Raw genomic sequence first — 19,788 nt, 5'->3', positions numbered from 1 at the left:
TTACTCCATTTTGCCTGGAAGTGGAGCCACCAGATACTCTACTAAACCAGAGGATTTGCCTAAACATTTGCAAAGCTGCTAACAAATGACGAAAATAGATTTGAATTTTGCTTTTTTATTTTTTCCCCCAGTCTGGCAAAAATACACTGGTAGATCATGAAGTAACCTGATGAAAAGCAGTAAGAACGGGAAAAGGGATCATGGAGTCACAGAAGGTCAGGGCTGAAAAAGATATTAGAGATCATTTCTCTTCATACCTGAAATAAGGACTGAACTCCCTGCTCTGATTTTCAAGGCTCTGCATGAATTAATTCAATCTTGTCAATCTCATCTTGAGATACTCCTCCTTTCCTCTAGGTGACAATCTTCAGACTGCAATAACAGTGGCCAGAAAATCTGGAATGGTTTCTGAAAGCCAGAAAGTCATTCTCATTGAGGCAAATGAAACCAATGGGTCCTCATCAGCATCTATATCTTGGACATTAGTAGAAGAGAAGAAACACATTACGTATGGGAATCAGGTACTCCTGAACACAGCCATTCTGCCACATTACCAACATGTCTTGCAGTGTTGGTGACTGAACAACTTTGACCAAGAGTCAACATATGCTTCCAAATGTCTAGCATTCATGCTGTTGAATGAACTCAATTACATTGGTTTTTCCATACTTTTCATACTGAGCTTGAAGGTATAGTGCTTTCTTGTGTGTTGGAAATAATCCATCTTTTAAACTTAAAAAAATGGTTGGCCCTGTATGAGAAAGAATATAGTGAGTGAAGCTGGATCTATTTTCTCCCTTTCCCCTTGCTTGTCAATCACCCCACTGGGTTCAAAGGAGATCTAGTCTTTGGGAGAGATGCTGCTGTTTTCAGAAAAAAGTTTCATTCATTTATCTCCAGCTTTGTCAGTATTCTATCTCCATGGTGTCCTTGTAGAACAATATTAGTTCCCTAAGGAAAAAAAATAGTAAGTTCTCATTTCAGGGAGAAATTTGTTAAGCTGCAGGGCTTTCGTATTTTACACTTGAAATGTGTGAAATGTGCTCTTCTCTGGGACTCACCAAGATCAAATCACGATGAAAACAGGACATGAGTAAGTGTTATGCTCCTAGTCACTAGTTGTCTGTGATGTGCAAAGATTGATCCAGCAAAAAGAAAATGCTTCTCTGAGGAATCAGAGTGACTTTTACAGATAGATCCTGGTCTGTCTTCATTATCTTCTCTCAGATATGCTTGTGGTTCTAACCACTCTGTCAAATGAAAGAGTCTAAAATAACTGTGTCTTGCTTTGTAGGACAATTACATTAACATCAGGGATGAAGTCTCCGATAATGGCAGAGAAGGAAGTTACCATTTTGCCCTAACTGGAAAATCCTTTCATGTTATAAGTCAACATTTTAGCAGCCTACTGCCAAAGGTAAGTTCTAAGAGGGTGACAGTCTCCCTGTGAAAATGCTGATGATGTCACTTACAGAGCATGGTCCTAAATTATTTCAAACCTTGAAACAGGAAAAATATACTCAGTGAGTTCTCTGTATCTTAAGAGAGACAGATATTTTTGCAGAGGATACTATTGTCTCATTTCCTACTAGGTTTGAAATAAATAAACTTGATTAGTCAATTTTCCACCATCTATACAATTGAAGTATCAGTGATTTCTTGAATTATAAAGATGATTTTGGGTGGCTATCACTATATTGCCATGGTAAGGGGTCTCAAAGTATAGTGGAAACCCTGCAATTATACAGGAAGGCAGACCAAGAATAAGGGAATGCCATTCATTTTTTGATAGATGACCTCAGTACTCAAGAGGATTGAACTTAAAGCTTTAGTAGGGGGAGGTAAGTTTTAGATACATAGTTATCCCTCAACCTCTTGCTGTTTTGCAGTTCAAGGTTCCATTAAGCTCAAGATTTTTCAGGACCACATTCCCCATGACAGCTGAGGTAAATTCCTGTAGGTCATCATTTTCATAAAATATTTTTTGTTAAGTAATTATCTTTACTGATTTTTGTTTTTCACTGATCATTTATCTGGTGACCAAAACCTCAGTGTTTGTCTTAAAATCCAAAGGAAGGTTCATTGGAAACTTTTTTTTTCTTCATCATAAGTGCCATGATGCAGTCAACATTCTGAGTATTATTAATTATTTCATGTACAACCAGCTGACTTGATAAAAAAAAAAAAATCTCCATTTTGGGTTCCTTACAGATACTGATCAATGGGACCATCTTTGCAAGAATGTCTCCTGGGCAGAAGTCCAGTCTGGTGGAAGAGTTTCAGAAACTGGAGTAGGTTCTTTGCCAGTGCAGGTGGCGTGAACTGCATGGAGGCATAACAGTCAGGGGGAGTGGAAGAGGTACAGGGAGTCACTCAGTTTGGCAAGGGCAGTGGTCCTTAGTCTGGCTGCATGAGATAATCACTTAGGAGCTTTGGAAAAATAGCAATACCAAGGGATCTCACCATTCAGAGATCCTAATTCAGTTGTTTACACGGGGCTTGAAAAATCTGTATTTTTTTTTCGCATAAGTCAATTTTGCATTCAATGTTGAGAATCACTGGACTAGAACCTAAGGGGCCTGAAAGAGTATGGGGAGAAATAAGAATGGAAAGGTGGCTTGAGCTCAGCTCCTGGGGGGACAATGAGTATTTAGACATTATTTGCATACGCTCTCATCACAATGATGATATAGGGACATTCATATGACCAGAGATTCATGTAACACTAAAAAGACTAAAATATTTGTGTGCCAAAGCATTTTTCCATCCTAAATCAGAAAAATTCTTCTCTCCTAACACAAAGGGTCTCCATTCCTAGACAGAATGGGCAGTCCAAATGAAGTGCCTGTCATCCGGGACCCTTTGTTTCCTGTTAATAGAACCCCACAGAGTACCAGAGCCTTTCTCCACTTTGGTCACCATGTCACAACAACATGACTCCAACTCCTACTCGTTTCTACTCTGCCCTCCTATTCATTTGATTCCGTTATCAGGCTAGCTTCTCAGCTCAGAAAGCCCTGTCTTCTCAACATGGCTGAAACCTAGAGCTTCAACAAGTTACTTCCATATGGCAGTGTGGAAGAAAAGTATGGCATGTTCTATGAATGCTGTCAGAATGCTCATAATTTAAAAAGCTGGCTATCCATAATCCTTGTCAGTGATTCAAGAGAGTATTCACCCAGCCTCAGAAAGCCATTCTGAAACAGGGATGTGTTTTCTTTCTTCAACTTCTAGGCCTGACATTACATACTTGAGTTGAGTGACTGTTGACAGGGTGGATTTCCTCTCATGCTAGTATTAACAGCACAAACAACTATGACTTGTTATCATTTTAGACTTTATAAGTACTTTGCCATACAGCACCTCATTTAATACTCATAGCCTTTTATAGGCAAAATAATAATAATTATGAGAATAATAATAGTGAAAATGGTAAGATAACCAGGTCAAAATCTAGATCTGGTTTCCATTCATGTGCCCTCTCTGCCATGCCATACTTACATCATAGAATTGTGGGCACCTCTGTCTGACAGCTGAGAAAGCTCTCCCTACGCAGTGATGTTCAGTGTCTACATGAAACACTTACAGTAAAGGAATCATGTTCTGAATTTCTAAATCCATTGCATAAACTGCTGAATCACACTTTTTTCAGTCAAACTAGACTCTTAGGAAATTTCCCTTAATTAATGAGTTTGAACCCTGAGTAATGATAGTTACTTTGTTTTTTTTAATTAGAGAATTTAGCAAGATAGCTTTGATCTCATCTACAATTAATGTGGTTCCCTCTTAGTTACTTTGTAGGTATGTGTGGTGACGGAGCCAATGACTGTGGGGTAAGTAGCTGCCAGTGTGTGTGGCCATAATCTCACATTCAATTATACTCAAGCCCTTTAGAGGTAGTACTCCTGGCGTATATATCATTTCCATTCCTCTTGATGGATAAACTGTTGCATTGGGAGGCTTTTGACCAAAGTCACACGTTGATTCAATGGTTAGTTTAGGCTACATGGGGTAGAATTTGGTTCTAGGGTTCTAATTTCTTTGGCTAGGTATCCTAATACCCCCTTTCTTTTATGTTCCAGGCAGGGTTAAGTCTCTTGGTTAGAGTTTGGGCACACAAACCACTTTGTGGCCAGCTTAACTGGCCTTTTCTTATGAGGTTTTAGTAGAGACATATGTGAGTTTATGTGGGAAGTAAGCTGATTCTTTGCTTTCAGGCTCTGAAAATGGCTCATGTGGGCATCTCTTTATCAGAGCAGGAGGCATCTGTGGCCTCACCTTTCACTTCCAAAACTCCAAACATTGAGTGCGTACCTCACCTCATCAAGTAAGTAGGCACCTCCTCAAGCATTGTTTTCTCTCTGTTGACTTCTGGTACAAATCACATTGTTCTACCTGGGAAAGACCAGAGAAACGTTGTGTACCTGGGTGGGGAGGGTGCTTTGTGGAAGAATGTAGCCAAGCATCCTACTTCCAAATGGATTTTCCAGAAGTTAAAAGTAACATTGGGAGAGCAGTGGCATTTCCAGTGAATTCACTGATTAGGTTATTTTTAGAAGATTAGAATCTGGAACTTGTTATGGCTTTGAAAGTGTCAATCATCCTCATTTTTCAAATGTATCTATCTCCTTTCAATCTTTATTTGAAAAATAACGTTTTGAAAATCTTTATTGGCTTTTGCTGCTCTCACTAAAATTTGCTTTGATGCTCTCCCTGCCACCCTGTCAAAAATGTACTTCTGCTCCATTATATTTGAATGCTAGAGATAGTGAGAATGGTGGCTGCTCTTGATTATTGTAACTGACATGTGTTTCTAGCTTTAAAATGCTATAATGCCTACCATCTCACACTTCAAAACAGCCTGGAGATGCAGGAATGGCTATTTTATTTTAACAAATAAAAAAATTGAAGTTCAGAAAATTTAACTGATGTGCCCAAGCTCATACAACCATATGAGGTTAGACATTATTTTAGAATTAATTTTATTCAAGTGGATTTTATCTACAGATATACTATTTCCACCACATGAAAATAATAATTTGGTTAGGTCCTCCCAATTTTTTATTTATTCATGCATTTGACAAATATTTAGTGAGTAGGCATTTAGTGCCAGAAACTAAGGGAGATAAAGACGATACTTACTGATTTTGATAGGTGTTGTCCAGGAAATAAAAAGGGTAAAGGGAATAAGATGGCTATATAGGTGGAAGCAGCTGCTTCAGATGGGGTGGTACGGGAAAACCTCTCTTAGGAGAACCTCTCTTTATTGCTTAGAGAACCTCTCTAAGCAATAAGGAGAAACTACCTCTGGGCAGAGGAAATGTCATGGCAAAACTCTGATACAGAGAAAAACCTGGTTTGAGGATCAGGTTTTAACACCCCAGGACATCATAATGGGCATGAGTTTAAACTTAAAGAAGTATGATCTCGGCTGGGTGTGGTGGCTGATACCTGTAATCCCAGCACTTTGGGAGGCCAAGGTGGGTGTATCACTTGAGGTCAGGAGTTTGAGACCAACCTGGCCGACATGGTGAAACCCAGTCTCTACTAAAAATACAAAAAATTTAGTTAGACCTGGTGGCACATGCCTGTGGTCCCAGCTACTCAGGAGGCTGAGGCGGGAGAATCACTTGAACCTTGGAGTCAGAGGTTGCAGTGAGCTGAGATCATGCCACTACACTCCAGCTTGGGTGACTGAGCAAAAAACCCTGTTGGAAAAAAAAAAAAAAAGTATAATTTAAATTTAAAAAGTGTAACTTAAACTCTATTTTACCCCAAATGAAATAGAAGTTAAAAGTGACATTTCATATGTCATCTGTTTCATGCTTTAAATGTATACTATTTACACAATCGACGATAACACAAACGAAAATGCTCATCCTTTCCAGCCTACTTCAATTTGATATATGACTAATTTGAGTGTGTATATTGTTTTGGTCCAGTTTTAGAAAAAGTTGGGACTGCCAAAATGAAATTTGAATCAAATGTTTGCCAAGCTCCTGTATGAAAATAACCCCTGAATTCTGCAATTTTATTTAAATCCATTAGTTCACAGATGAAGAAACTGAGACAAGGGAAATGATCTTCTGCATCACATTAGTGAGTAGGTAGAAGATCTGGCACTAGCTCCACTGAGTTGAGGAGTTAAAACATTGCCTGCTGAAAGGACAAGAGCAACTGTAAATCTGGACTCCGTCACCAGTTCAGGGACCCTGGACCTTGGCCTGGAATTGGCCTTCTTGAAAATTGGGTTGTTTAGTTTACTGGCAGCCTGCATCCACAAGCTCAGGGATGTCCGTTTTCAGACAAACAGTTGTAGAATGACTTTTGATTTTTTTTCTCCTGAGCTTTGCTGAACAGCACAGAGTGACTGACCTTGTATCTTTTCATTACTGTCACATCTTTATCATCTCTTTTCTTACACAGGGAAGGACGTGCAGCTCTCGTTACCTCCTTTTGCATGTTTAAGTACATGGCTCTGTACAGCATGATTCAGTATGTTGGTGTTCTGCTGCTCTACTGGGTATGACTTGGGACTTAGCCTCTTGGTTAGTGTGAACTAAAACAAGTAGCAATGCACTCTCAATTTACAATGCCTCTCAAAGAAATAGCCCCTCCAAAAATATCCTTAAGAATTTTTTAAGTAAATCAGAAATAGACAGATTTGCACAGGAAAAGGTTGCTGATGTCAATTCTCTGATACAGAAACCTTTTATCTAGTAATAGCTGAGGATCACAACTGGATATATTACTTTTTCTCTTGCTGCTACTTTTACCTGATTGGACAAGGTCTTTATCTTCTTAATTCCATGTGGCTCTACCCTGGTCTACCACTCAATAAAGAAATGGTTCTCTGCATTGGGATGCTGCTAAATGCTTCATTTAGCATGAAAAAAAAAGACCTGATTATTAATTTTTGCCCATTTCAGTGATGTCAATACTCCTACCAAAACCAGTTTCAAGCTGTGTGTCCATTGTCACTGAACATGAAGTGGGGAAAGATGTACAGTAGCATATGAATCTATAGTGCTTGCCCCATATAGATACAAGAGTTGTAAATAACCTCAAGGGCACAGATTACAGTCAAATGCAGAAAAATATTTAGAAAGTGCTGAGCTTTGAGTATTTATTAACTTTGGTTTTAGTATAATTTATTTAATGGTACACTTGTATAATTTAAGTTTTTGTATCGGCTTTGTTTAACAGCCGGCTCACAACATCTCTGAAAATTTAGCAATTGATTTTTAAGTGTTAGTATAAGCCAGCGTGCCACTGATTCCCTGAATACAGGGATGTGAAAACTGGCATATCATACCACAAAAAATACATAGGTCTTATGATCACTTTTGTTATTTAACAAGATATAAGAGGAGGAAAAATCATGCCCGTCATCTGTGAACTCAACATGTGAGATTATCCTATTAACCAACAGCAATACAAGAAATTTCATCTGGATATGTGTGTGGCAGATACCCAGATCCATCTTTATATACTGCCTTCTTTTTCCTGGGTTAAAGGTTTTCATCCTATTGCTTTCAGATAAACTCTATCTTTTCCTACTCACTGATAAATGGGCTAGAGAAGGATAGGCTATTTATAGAAATCGGGCTCTATTTTAGAATTCCCAAATTATTCTCAAAGGTAGAATTAAACATTGAACATTATCTCCTTTCCACTAAGGGGTGAGGAGCAAGAAAGTGAGTTTCTTAAAATCGGGAAGACCTGAACACTTTTTCCTCAAGAGTATTAAGATGCTTTGCTAGGATTTTCTAACATTCTGTCTAAAAACATTCAAGAATGCAAATAGTGGGTTTACTTATTCTTATTTTCCATCAGTAAAATTTATGTAAGGTTACCACACATTTGTCACTTGGGGACGTATTCTTTTATTGTGTGAGATGAAATCCTGATTTTTCTGTTAACGAGTAGAAAAGAGAGCAGAGATGAATCTGGCAGGGGAAGACGTCCTCCTCAACAAAATGATACAGATGCACAAACAGTCCCACCCTGAACATACATGACGATAGGCCCCTGGATAGAGAGGGTGTCACAGGTGTGGCTTTGATTACTTCCACCAACACCATCACCCACCAACTCAACCAGGCCCTGACCACAGCGCCCCTCAGTAAATACTTGAAAAACCCTATGTCGCAGTGAGAAAATAAATGTAATCAGTATCTAATTTCATCCCGAAGGTCACAACTTTTTTGATCTGCTTTCTTTTCATTTTCAGGAGACAAACAGCCTTTCAAATTACCAGTTTCTGTTCCAGGATCTGGCCATCACAACTCTTATTGGTGTAACAAGTAAGACATTTTAAAACTTTCTTACCAGAGGTGCTACCCTCAGCTGGCCTCCCTCTGCCTTGGAAAACTTTATCTACCGTGAGGAACAGCAGCTGCAACAGCAGCAATGATGTGTAACTTATTCCTAAATATATACACAGAGAAGAAATAGAATCCTCATTTTTGAGTATTGCAAGAAAGTATTAGCAAAAGAAAAGCTTGCTCGTTATTTTGCTGTTTTCTGCAAAATTTGGAACTTCTATAAATGGTCACTAAACACTTAAAATGAAAAAAGCAGCTTGAAAATCAGGAACACTAACTTCAGAATGCTTTTAGATATAGTTATAGTTAAAATGTGCCTAATTTGTAGAAGCCAAATGGCTTTTATATTTCTCATATCTAAATCTTAGCCTCTCAGGATTTAGAATGAAGCTTAAAGGTAATCTTGCCATTATCTCTCTTACCTTCCACCTTCTAATGAATATACAAATTGTCTCCCTAATTTCCCTGCAATGGAAAATTTTTTTATTTATGACTTTATTCTTTTTTAGGGCTGACTTAGATTCACAACAAAAATGAGAGGAAGGTACAGAGATTTCCCATGTACTTCCTTCCCCGACACACGCATAGCCTCTGCTACTGTCAACATTCCCCACAAAGTGGTATATTTGTTGTAACCGATGAACTTCCATTGATGAATGATTGAAGTTTTTGACATGTCTTTGTTGTTTTGCTTTGGTCTTATTAACTCAGCTAAAGGAAAATCCCAACCAACATTCATGTTGGAACTAATTCAGTCATCAATTGCAATCATAGGTTGATTACGGACACAAGAGTTTAGCAAAACTCAATGAAAGCATTTCGTGAGAAACAATTAATAATAACATCATTATTATCCAAAGTCCATGGCTTACATTATAGTTCATTCCTAGTCTTGCACATTTTATGGGTTTGAACATATGTACAATGACATATATCCATCATTATATTATCACACAGAGTATTTTCACTGCCCTAAAAATCCTCTTTGCTCTGCCTAGTCATCTTCCCATCTTCTCCAAAGCTCTTGGCAACCACTGTGATCTTTTACTGTCTCAGTAGTTTTGGCTTTTCTAGAATGTTATGTAGTTGGAATCATATATAGGCTTTTCAGACGGGCTTTTCTTCACTTAGTAACATGCATTTAAGGTTCCACTATGTCTTCTCCTAGTTTGATAGTTCATTCGTTTTTAGTGCTAAACAATACTCCATTGTCTGGATGTACCACAGTTTATTTATTTATTTGCCTACTGAAGGGTATCTTAGTTGCTTCCTAGTTTGGGCAACTGTAAATAAAGCTGCTATAAACATCCATGTGCAGATTTTTCAGTGTAAATAAGTTTTCTTTTCCACTGGGTAAAGGATTATGTAGTAAGAATAAGTTTTGTTTTGTAAGAAACTGCTAAACTGTCTTTCCAAACAGCTATACTAGTTTGCATTTCCACTACCAATGATTTCGAGCCCTTGTTGCTTCACATACTCACCAGCATTTAGTTTTGTTAGTACTCTGGATTTTGACCATTCTAATAGGTTTGTAGTAGTTCCACTGATGCTTTTACTCCTGTTTCCTCCAACCTTCTCAAGGATTTTATTCCTTTAATAATCTATTTCTCCATTATTATCAACCTTTCTCTTGTTTACTAGATCATTCCCAATGATGGCATATAATACATTCTCTTATCTTCTTTCTTTTAAAAATTCTTCTTTGATCTCAGCCCACTGCAACATCTGGCTCCCAGGTTCCAGTGATTCTCATGTCTCAGCCTCCCGAGTACATGGAATTACAGGTGCACACCACCACGCCTGGCTAATTTTTGTATTTTTAGTAGAGATGGGGTTTCGCCATGTTGGACAGGCTGGTCTCGAACTCCCAACCTTGAATCTACCGCTAGCGACTGCCTCCTGTATTTTTAAACTTCCCGAACAGTTGTGTATACCCACTTTCTCCATTCTCATCCCTAATTCTATTACCATTCCATTTCCATTAGCCAGATTCTAACATCCAGGGGCATGAATTTGAATTTTGGCCTTATGCAGTTGTTCAGTGGGAGGCAGTGGTACACTTGCAAATGTTTAACAAGTTGCTCTCCAAAAAGTTTGAATATACATATAATATATATTTACTTATTTCCATATATATAATGGAAATATATATATAAATGGGAAACATATATATGTGTGTATATATAAATATATACAATATATAAAAATATATATTATATATAAATATATATATGCACACACACCCCTATATATTTGGAAACATATTTATATATAGAAAACATACATCCACACACACACACGGAAACAGGTAACTTTACTGAAAAGAAATGTGTAGTGAGCAATTTGCAAATAATAATAAAATATACAATACTTTTTTTTTTGAGACAGAGTCTCACTCCATCACCAAGGCTGGAGTGCAGTGGCATGATCTTGGCCCACTGCAATATCTGGTTCCCAGGTTCAAGTGCTTCTCATGCCGCAGCCTCCCAAGTACATGGAATTACAGGTGCATGCCACCATGCCTGGCTGCTTTTTGTATTTTTAGTGGAGACGGGGTTTCACCTTTTTGGGCAGGCTGGTCTCTAACTCCCAACCTCAAGTGATCCACTTGCCAAAGTGCTGAGATTACAGGTGTGAGCCACTGCACTCAGCCAAGTATACAATACTCTTTATAGCAAATTTCATTTAGCCAATTGATTGTCACAAAATGCTTTCATTGAGTTTTGCCAAACACTTGTGTCAATAATCAATCTATAGTTACAATTGATGACTGAATTAGTTCCAACATGAATGTTGGTTGAGATTTTCCTTTAGTTGGACTAGTAAGACAAAAACAAAAGAACAAAGACTTATGTCAAAACTTCAACCATTCATCAGTGATGTGGGAAACTTACCTGTTGAATCATATTAGTTCTTGAATGCTGGAAGAATATTTCCTCAGTTTAAAAAATATTCACAATGTAATGGCTACAGATATGACACTTTTTTTTGTATTATACTTTAAGTTCTAGGGTACATGTGCACAGCGTGCAGGTGTATTACATATGTATACATGTGCCATGTTGGTGTGCTATACATTAGATATGTCTCCTAATGCTATCCCTCCCCCTCCCTCCACCCCACGACAGGCCCAAAGCATGATTTATAATCCTTTGGGTATATACCCCTCCCTCCACCCCACAACAGGCACAAAGCATGATTTATAATCCTTTGGGTATATGCCCACTAATGGGATGTCTGGGTCAAATGGTATTTCTAGTTCTAGGTCCTTGAGGAATCGTCACACTGTCTTCCACAATGATTGAACTTGTTTACAGTCCCACCAACAGTGTAAAAGTGTTCCTATTTCTCCACATCCTCTCCGGCACCTGTTGTTTCCTGACTTTTTAATGATCGCCATTCTAATTGGTGTGAGATGGTATCTCATTGTCATTTTGATTTGCATTTCTCTGATGGCCAGTGATGATGAGCAGTTTTCCATGTGTCTGTTGGCTGCATAAATGTCTGCTTTTGAGAAGTGTCTGTTCATATCCTTTGCCCACTTTTTGATGGGGTTGTTTTTTTTTTTTCTCGTAAATTTGTTTGAATTATTTATAGATTCTGGATATTAGCCCTTTGTCAGATGAGTAGATTGCAAATATTTTCTCCCATTCTGTAGGTTGCCTGTTCACTCTGATGGTAGTTTATTTTGCTGTGCAGAAGCTCTTTAGTTTAATTAGATCTCATTTGTCAATTTTGGCTTTTGTTGTGATTGCTTTTGGTGTTTTAGACATGAAATCCTTGCCCATGCCTATGTCCTGAATGGTATTGCCTAGGTTTTCTTCTAGGGTTTTTATGGTTTTATGTCTAACATTTAAGTCTTTAATCCATTTTGAATTAATTTTTGTATAAGGTGTAAGGAAGGGATCCAGTTTCAGCTTTCTACATATGGCTAGCCAGTTTTCCCAGCACCACTTATTAAATAGGGAATCCTTTCCCCATTTGTTGTTTTTGTCAGGTTTGTCAAAGATCAGATGGTTGTATATATGTGGTATTATTTCTGAGGGCTGTTCTGTTCCATTGGTCTATATCTCTGTTTTGGTACCAGTACCATGCTGTTTTGGTTACTGTAGCCTTGTTGTATAGTTTGAAGTCAGGTACCATGATACCTCCAGCTTTGTTCTTTTGGCTTAGGATTGTCTTGGTAATGCGGGCTCTTTTTTGGTTCCATATGAACTTTAAAGTAATTTTGTCCAATTCTGTGAAGAAAGTCATTGGTAGCTTGATGGGGATGGCATTGAATCTATAAATTACTTTGGGCAGTATGGCCATTTTCACAATATTGATTTTTCCTATCCATGAGCATGAAATGTTTTTCCATTTGTTTGTGTCCTCTTTTATTTTGTTGAGCAGTGGTTTGTAGTTCTCCTTGAAGAGGTCCTTTACATCCCTTGTAAGTTGGATTCCTAGGTATTTTATTCTCTGTGTAGCAATTGTGAATGGGAAGTTCAGTCATGATTTGGCTCTCTGTTTGTCTGTTATTCGTGTATAAGAATGCTTGTGATTTTTGCACATTGATTTTGTATCCTGAGACTTTGCTGAAGTTGCTTATCAGCTCAAGGAGATTTTGGGCTGAGACGATGTGGTTTTCTAAATATACAATCATGTCATCTGCAAACAGAAACAATTTGACTTCCTCTTTCCCTATCGTATGCCCTTTATGTCTTTCTCCTGCCTAATTGCTCTGGCCAGAACTTCCAACACAATGTTGAATAGGAGTGGAAAGAGAGGGCATCCCTGTCTTTTGCCAGGTTTCAAAGGAAATGCTTCCAGGTTTTGCCCATTCAGTATGATATTGGCTGTGGGTTTGTCATAAATAGTTTTTATTATTTTGAGATACGTTCCATCAATATCTAGTTTATTGAGAGTTTTTAGCATGAAGGGCTGTTGAATTTTGTCAAAGGCCCTTTCTGCATCTATTGAGATAATCATGTGGTTTTTGTCGTTGGTTCTGTTTATGTGATGGATTACGTTTATTGATTTGCATATCTTAAACCAGCCTTGCATCCCAGGGATGAAGCCCGCTTGATCATGGTGGATAAGCTTTTTGATGTGCTGCTGGATTCGGTTTGCCAGTATTATATTGAGGATTTTTGCATCGATGTTCATCAGGGATATTGGTCTAAAATTCTCTTTTTTTGTTGTGTCTCTGCCAGGCTTTGGTATCAGGATGATGCTGGCCTCATAAAATGAGTTAGGGAGGATTCCCTCTTTTTCTATTGATTGGAATAGTTTGAGAAGGAATGGTACCAGCTCCTCCTTTTACCTCTGGTAGAATTCGGCTGTGAATCCGTCTGGTCCTGGACTTTTTTTGGTTGGTAGGCTATTAATTATTGCCTCAATTTCAGAGCCTGTTATGTCTGTTCAGGGATTCAACTTCTTCCTGGTTTAGTCTTGGGAGGGTGTATATGTCCAGGAATTTGTCCATTTCTTCTAGATTTTCTAGTTTGTTTGCGTAGAGGTGTTTATAGTATTCTCTGATGACAGTTTGTATTTCTGTGGGGTCGGTGGTGCTATCCCCTTTATCATTTTTTATTGCATCCATTTGATCCTTCTCTCTTTTCTTCTTTATTAGTCTTACTAGTGGTCTATCAATTTTGTTGATCTTTTCAAAAAACAAGCTCCTGCATTCATTGGTTCTTTGAAGGGTTTTTTGTGTCTCTATCTCCTTCAGTTCTGCTCTGATCTTAGTTATTTCTTGCCTTCTGCTAGCTTTTGAATGTGTTTGCTCTTGCTTCTCTAGTTCTTTGAATTGTGATGTTAGGGTGTCAATTTTAGATCTTTCCTGCTTTCTCTTGTGGGCATTTAGTGCTATAAATTTCCCTCACACCCTGCTTTAAATGTGTCCCAGAGATTCTGGTATGTTGTGTCTTAGTTCTCATTGGTTTCAAAGAACATCTTTATTTCTGCCTTCATTTCTTTATGTACCCAGTAGTCATTCAGGAGCAGGTTGTTCAGTTTCCATGCAGTTGAGTGGTTTTGAGTGTATTTCCTAATCCTGAGTTCTAATTTGATTTCACTGTGGTCTGAAAGACAGTTTGTTATAATTTCTGTTCTTTTACATTTGCTGAGGAGTGCTTTCCTTCCAACTATGTGGTCAGTTTTGGAATAAGTGTGATGTGGTGCTGAGAAGAATGTATATTCTGTTGGTTTAGGGTGGTGAGTTCTGTAGATGTCTATTAGGTCCACTTGATGCAGAGCTGAGTTCAATTCCTGGATATCCTTTTTAACTTTCTGAGATTTTGACACATTTTTAAGTTTAGTCTTCATTATTAACCTCAAGGATATTGATAATACTAGAAGGTAGCAAAATAATGAGAGAGTTATCAGTTTTGAGTATTCACTATCTTTGTGTTTAATACCATATATTATTAATTGCACATTTATAAAAGTTATTTTTAATAATGGATGTTTTGAATAACTGCCTTGAAATTTAGCAGCAATTTGCCCTCATGAGCCAATATGAACCAGCTACAGCCACCATTGTTTGACTGTGTACATTAATGACGCATTACAAAGATGCAAGTCTTTAATTGCCTCTTCTACTTGCCTCATGGTCTTTATATCTTCTCATCAGAATCTTTATATCTTGTCATCATAATCTTAACAGCTATCATGCCAATTTATTTTTAAAAACTTGTTTAAATACTGAAAAGAACTTGGTAAGTGGAGCAACACCTCTCTATACTTCAACTGCACCTCCCTGACACTGCTCTATAGGGTCCACCAATGACTTGCTTGCTATCAGCAACAGGGGCCCCTTCTCTGTTTGTCATTTCTCAGCAGCACTCTTTTTCCTTTAGAGGTTTCTTTTGGCTTTCATTCTACCCACATTCCTGGATTACCTACCACCTTAATGAATACAGCTTCCCCATCTCTTTTGCTGATCCCTGCTCCTTTACTTGTTCTCCGACTTTTATAACCTTTCAAGTCTTGTTCTTGGATCCTCTGTCTTTTCAGCCTATACCATCTCCGTAAGTAATCTCAAGCAGCCCCATGACTTTAATATTATCTACCTGCTGATGAATCCCAAATTTATATCTCCAGCCTTGATGTCCATCCAAAGTTCTGGAAATGTAGCTACTCTGCATCTAACTATGGACATTTAATAGGACTTAAACTTCACTTTCTCAAACAAAACTCTTAATTCCCCCAGATCTGATATTCAGTATAATCATTATGTACTCACTGAGTCCCTAGTTTGTGCTACTTACTGACCTAGGAACTTGGAACAATACATCAGTGAAACAAATCAAGATTTCTTTCCTCATGGAGCTTACATTCTACTGGAATCACACTGTCTACCTAGTTGTTCTGAGAACTAGAGTCATCCTTTATTTTTCTCTTTTCTTCACCCATCACATGCCATACATTCGAAATTTCTATTAGTGCTGCCTCCAAAATGTACTCTGATTCCCCACCTCCATTTTCAATATAGCCCCCGTCACTAGTCACTAAGCAATGCCAGCTCTTTTGTGCATTACTGTAACAACTTTATAGCTCATCTTGCTTCCACTGTTGCGGCCCTATCCTTACTCCCATTTACACAATAGTGAGAGTGTTGTTTTTAAATACAAATTTTATTATTTATTCTCTTGCTTAAAATGCTCCAATGGCTTCCCATTTTGACTCAATTCAAGTCCTTACATGATTGGGCTCCTGACTACTTCATCAACTTCACCTCTAACCACGTTGCCACTCACTGATGTGCCTGCTGCACTGGTGTTACTGTCTCTGATACATTGCCAAGCTGTGGTCAACTCAGTACCTTTGCATGGGCTATTTCTTTTGCTTAAAATACTCTCCCCTTGGATCTTTTTCTTTTTTTTTTTTTTTTTTTTTTTTTGAGACGGAGTCTCGCTCTGTCGCCCAGGCTGGAGTGCAGTGGCTGGATCTCAGCTCACTGCAAGCTCCGCCTCCCAGGTTCACGCCATTCTTCTACCTCAGCCTCCCGAGTAGCTGGGACCACAGGCGCCCGCCACCTCGCCCGGCTAGTTTTTTTTTTTTGTATTTTTTAGTAGAGACGGGGTTTCACCGTGTTAGCCGGGATGGTCTCGATCTCCTGACCTCGTGATCCGCCCGTCTCGGCCTCCCAAAGTGCTGGGATTACAGGCTTGAGCTACCACGCCCGGCCCCCCTTGGATCTTTATATGTCTTTGATTTTTTTTTCATTATTCATATTTGAGCTCAAATGTCACTTCTTCAGAAAGATCACTTTAATAGTGAACAAACCAGTTCTCTATCACACAACTCTGCTTTATGTTTTCACAATACTTTCCACAATCTGAAGTTACGATATTTATCTTTGTTTTCATTAGCTTTTTGCCTGCTTCTCCCCATCCAGAATGTGTGTTTCATGAGATCAACATTTAGCCTGTATTGATCCATGCTATAATCCCAATACTTCTGACATATTAAAGGAGCTTGTTAAATATTTGTTAAATCTATTGAAAGAACAACCTCATATAGCCTTTGTTAACTTTCTTAGCAGACTTCCCCTTCACAGGAAGTCAAATTTATCTCTAAATGTGTAACTTTCATCCATCCCAGTTTTGCCATTTGAGGTGTCACAGAAGAGTTTGATTTTTTCTCCACAACAGTCCTTCTGTTTGAAATTTCTTTCAAACAAAATTCTATTTGAAAGAATTTGGAAACAGCTCTTATTTCTTTTGTGATTGTTCTCCTCTCCATAACAAGTGCCTTCAGGATTTTCTCTATTTTTTTGTTAAACAACTTGATTCTTTTCTGTTTAACATATATTAAGTGTATGTTATTAACATATATTCACTGTGAAAGATGGAAAACATTGCAAGATATAACAGAGAAAAACCTATTTTTATCTTAATATCCAGAGCTAACCAATTAAGGCATTTTGATGTATTTCTGTCCAGTCTTTTTTCTATATAAATTAATAAATTAGAATTATGTCTTCTATATAGTGCATCTTATTTTTCATTTACCCATAGAACAACTTCTTAAGTATCAATAAATATCTTAATTATTTTCTTGTGGTAAAATTATATAACATAAAAGTTGTCATTTTTATTTTTCATGTGTATAATTTAGGGACATGAATTACATTCACAATGTTTGCAATCATCACCACTATATATTTTCAAAAGTTTTTAATCACCTCGAACAGATACTCTATCCATTAAGCCATAACTCCCCATCTTTTCTCCCTCTGACCCATGGTTAACTCTAATCTTTTTCTGTCTCTATGAATTTGCCTATTCAATATATTTCATATAAATGAAGTCAGGCAGTTTGTACCATTGTATCTGGTTTCTTTAATTTAGCATGCATCAGAACTTAATTCATTTTTATAGCTGAATAATATTCCATTATATGTATATACCACATTTTATCTATCCATTTATTTGTGGATGGACTTGGGTGCTCCCATTTGTTGGCTATTGTGAATAATGCTGCAATGAACATTTGCATAAAATATCTTTTTGAGTCCCTGTTTTCAATTCTTTTGGGCATAAAGTGGAATCTGGGTCATATGTTAATCATATATTTAACTTTTAAAGGAACCACCAAACTATTTTCCTAATGACTGCATCATTTTACATTCTCACTAGCAACATATAAGGGGTCTAATTGCTTCACAGCCTCATCAGCTCTTGTTATTTAATGGTCAAAGATTATTTTAAGCATCCTAATAAGTTTGGAGTGATATCTTATTATGATTTTGACTTGCATTTCTCTAATGACTAATAATATTGAACATATAGGCATGTGCTCATCAGTCATTCACATGTCTTCTTTGGAGAAATGTTTATTCACGTCCTTTGACCGTTTCCTAATTGAATTTTTGTCTTCTGGGTTTTGAGTTCTAGCAGTTCTTCATATACTGTGGATATTAAACCCTCATGAGACATAAAATCACAAATATTTTCTCCTATATGTTGTCTTTTCACGTTTTAAATAATGTCCAAGTTTTTAATTTTAATGAAGTCCTATTTATTTATTTGTTTGTCTGTTCATGCATTTGGTGTTATATCTAAGAATCCATTGCCAGATCCAAGGTTATAAATATGTATCCCTAAGTTTCTTCTAAGTATATTACATTGTTAACTCTTACATTTAGGTCATTTATCCATTTTTTGTGTTAATTTTTACATGTGGTATGAAGTAGGGGTCCAACTTCCTTACTTTGTATGTGGAAATCTGGTTGTCCCAGCTTGTTGAAGAGACTATTCCTTCCTTCAGTAAATGGTGTCAATATGCATTTTGAAATCAATTGGCCATAGATATATGGGCTTATTGCTGGACCCTCAATTCTATTCCCTTGGTCTACATTATTTCCTCATGTTAGCACCAAACTGGTTTGGTTACTGTTTTGTTAGTGAGTTTGAATTTGGGAAGTGTGAGTCCTTCAATGCTATTCTTCTTTTCAAGATTTTTATAAATAATTTAGGGACCCTTATAATTTCATATAAATTTGAGGACTGGCTTATCCATTTCTCTAAAAATAACTATTTAAATTTTGATAGAGATTGCATCAAATATGTAGATCACTTTAGATAGTACAGACATCTTAATAATATTAAGTCTTCCAATCCATTAACATGAGATTTTAATGGGTTTTTCCATTTATTTACATCATCTTTGATTTCTTTCAGCAAAGTTTTATAGTTTTCAGTGTAAAAGTCTTTCTCTTTCTTGGTTAAATTTATCTGTAGGTGTTTCATTTTTTGGAAATAGAATTGTTTTCTGAAGTTTATCTTTGAATTGTTCACTGCTGGTGTATAGAAACACAATGATTGTTTTTGTGTTGATCTTGTGCCCTGAAACATTGCTGTATTCAGTGATCGATTTTATCAGCTTTCTTGTGAGTTTCTTAAGATTTTTCAGTATGTAGGCTCTTGTCATCAGTGCATAGAGATGGTTTTACTCCTTTCTTCCAATTGGATGACTTTATTTCCTTTTTCTTTTTAAAAGTTACAACTTATTTTTAATTGACACATATTTGTACATATTTATGAGGTACAGTGTGATATTTCAGTACTTGTGTATATTGTGTAGTAATAAAATCATGATGATTAGCATATTTGTCACTTTACACATTTATCATTTTTTGTAGTGAGAACATTCAGAATTCTCTTTTTTAACAATTTTGAAATATAAAGTATGCTATTGTTAATGATAATCATCCTACCGTGCAATAGAACAGTAGAACTTATTCCTTCTATTGAACTATAACTGTACATACTGACAACCTTCTCGCCATCCCCTTCCCCTCTCTATCTCTATTCTTTCCAGCCCTAAGAAACCACTATTCTACTCTCTGCTTCTATGAAATCAACTTTTTTTTGATTCTACAAATAAGTGAGGTCATGTGGAATTTGTCCTTCTGTGTCTGGCTTCTTTCACTTAGCACAGTGTCCTCAAGTTTCATTCATGTTGTTGCAAT

General features: G+C 37.1%; 1 protein-coding gene across 1 annotated transcript in view; it reads left to right on the top strand.

Moving 5' to 3' along the window:
- Positions 1-19,788, top strand: part of ATP13A4 (ATPase 13A4) — a 157,967-nt gene that overhangs the window by 119,039 nt on the left and 19,140 nt on the right. Inside the window, exons 19-25 of the mRNA XM_023214899.2 lie at positions 358-521; positions 1,295-1,417; positions 2,212-2,291; positions 3,791-3,833; positions 4,218-4,327; positions 6,427-6,523; positions 8,234-8,306. Coding sequence (XP_023070667.1) covers positions 358-521; positions 1,295-1,417; positions 2,212-2,291; positions 3,791-3,833; positions 4,218-4,327; positions 6,427-6,523; positions 8,234-8,306 — 690 coding nt within the window. The remainder of the gene's footprint in view (positions 1-357; positions 522-1,294; positions 1,418-2,211; positions 2,292-3,790; positions 3,834-4,217; positions 4,328-6,426; positions 6,524-8,233; positions 8,307-19,788) is intronic.

This window comes from Piliocolobus tephrosceles, chromosome 2 (assembly GCF_002776525.5).
Source record: "Piliocolobus tephrosceles isolate RC106 chromosome 2, ASM277652v3, whole genome shotgun sequence".
Taxonomy (NCBI): domain Eukaryota; kingdom Metazoa; phylum Chordata; class Mammalia; order Primates; family Cercopithecidae; genus Piliocolobus; species Piliocolobus tephrosceles.
The sequence above is the reverse complement of the archived record's forward strand: the minus strand, read 5'-3'. Positions and strand labels throughout refer to the sequence as shown.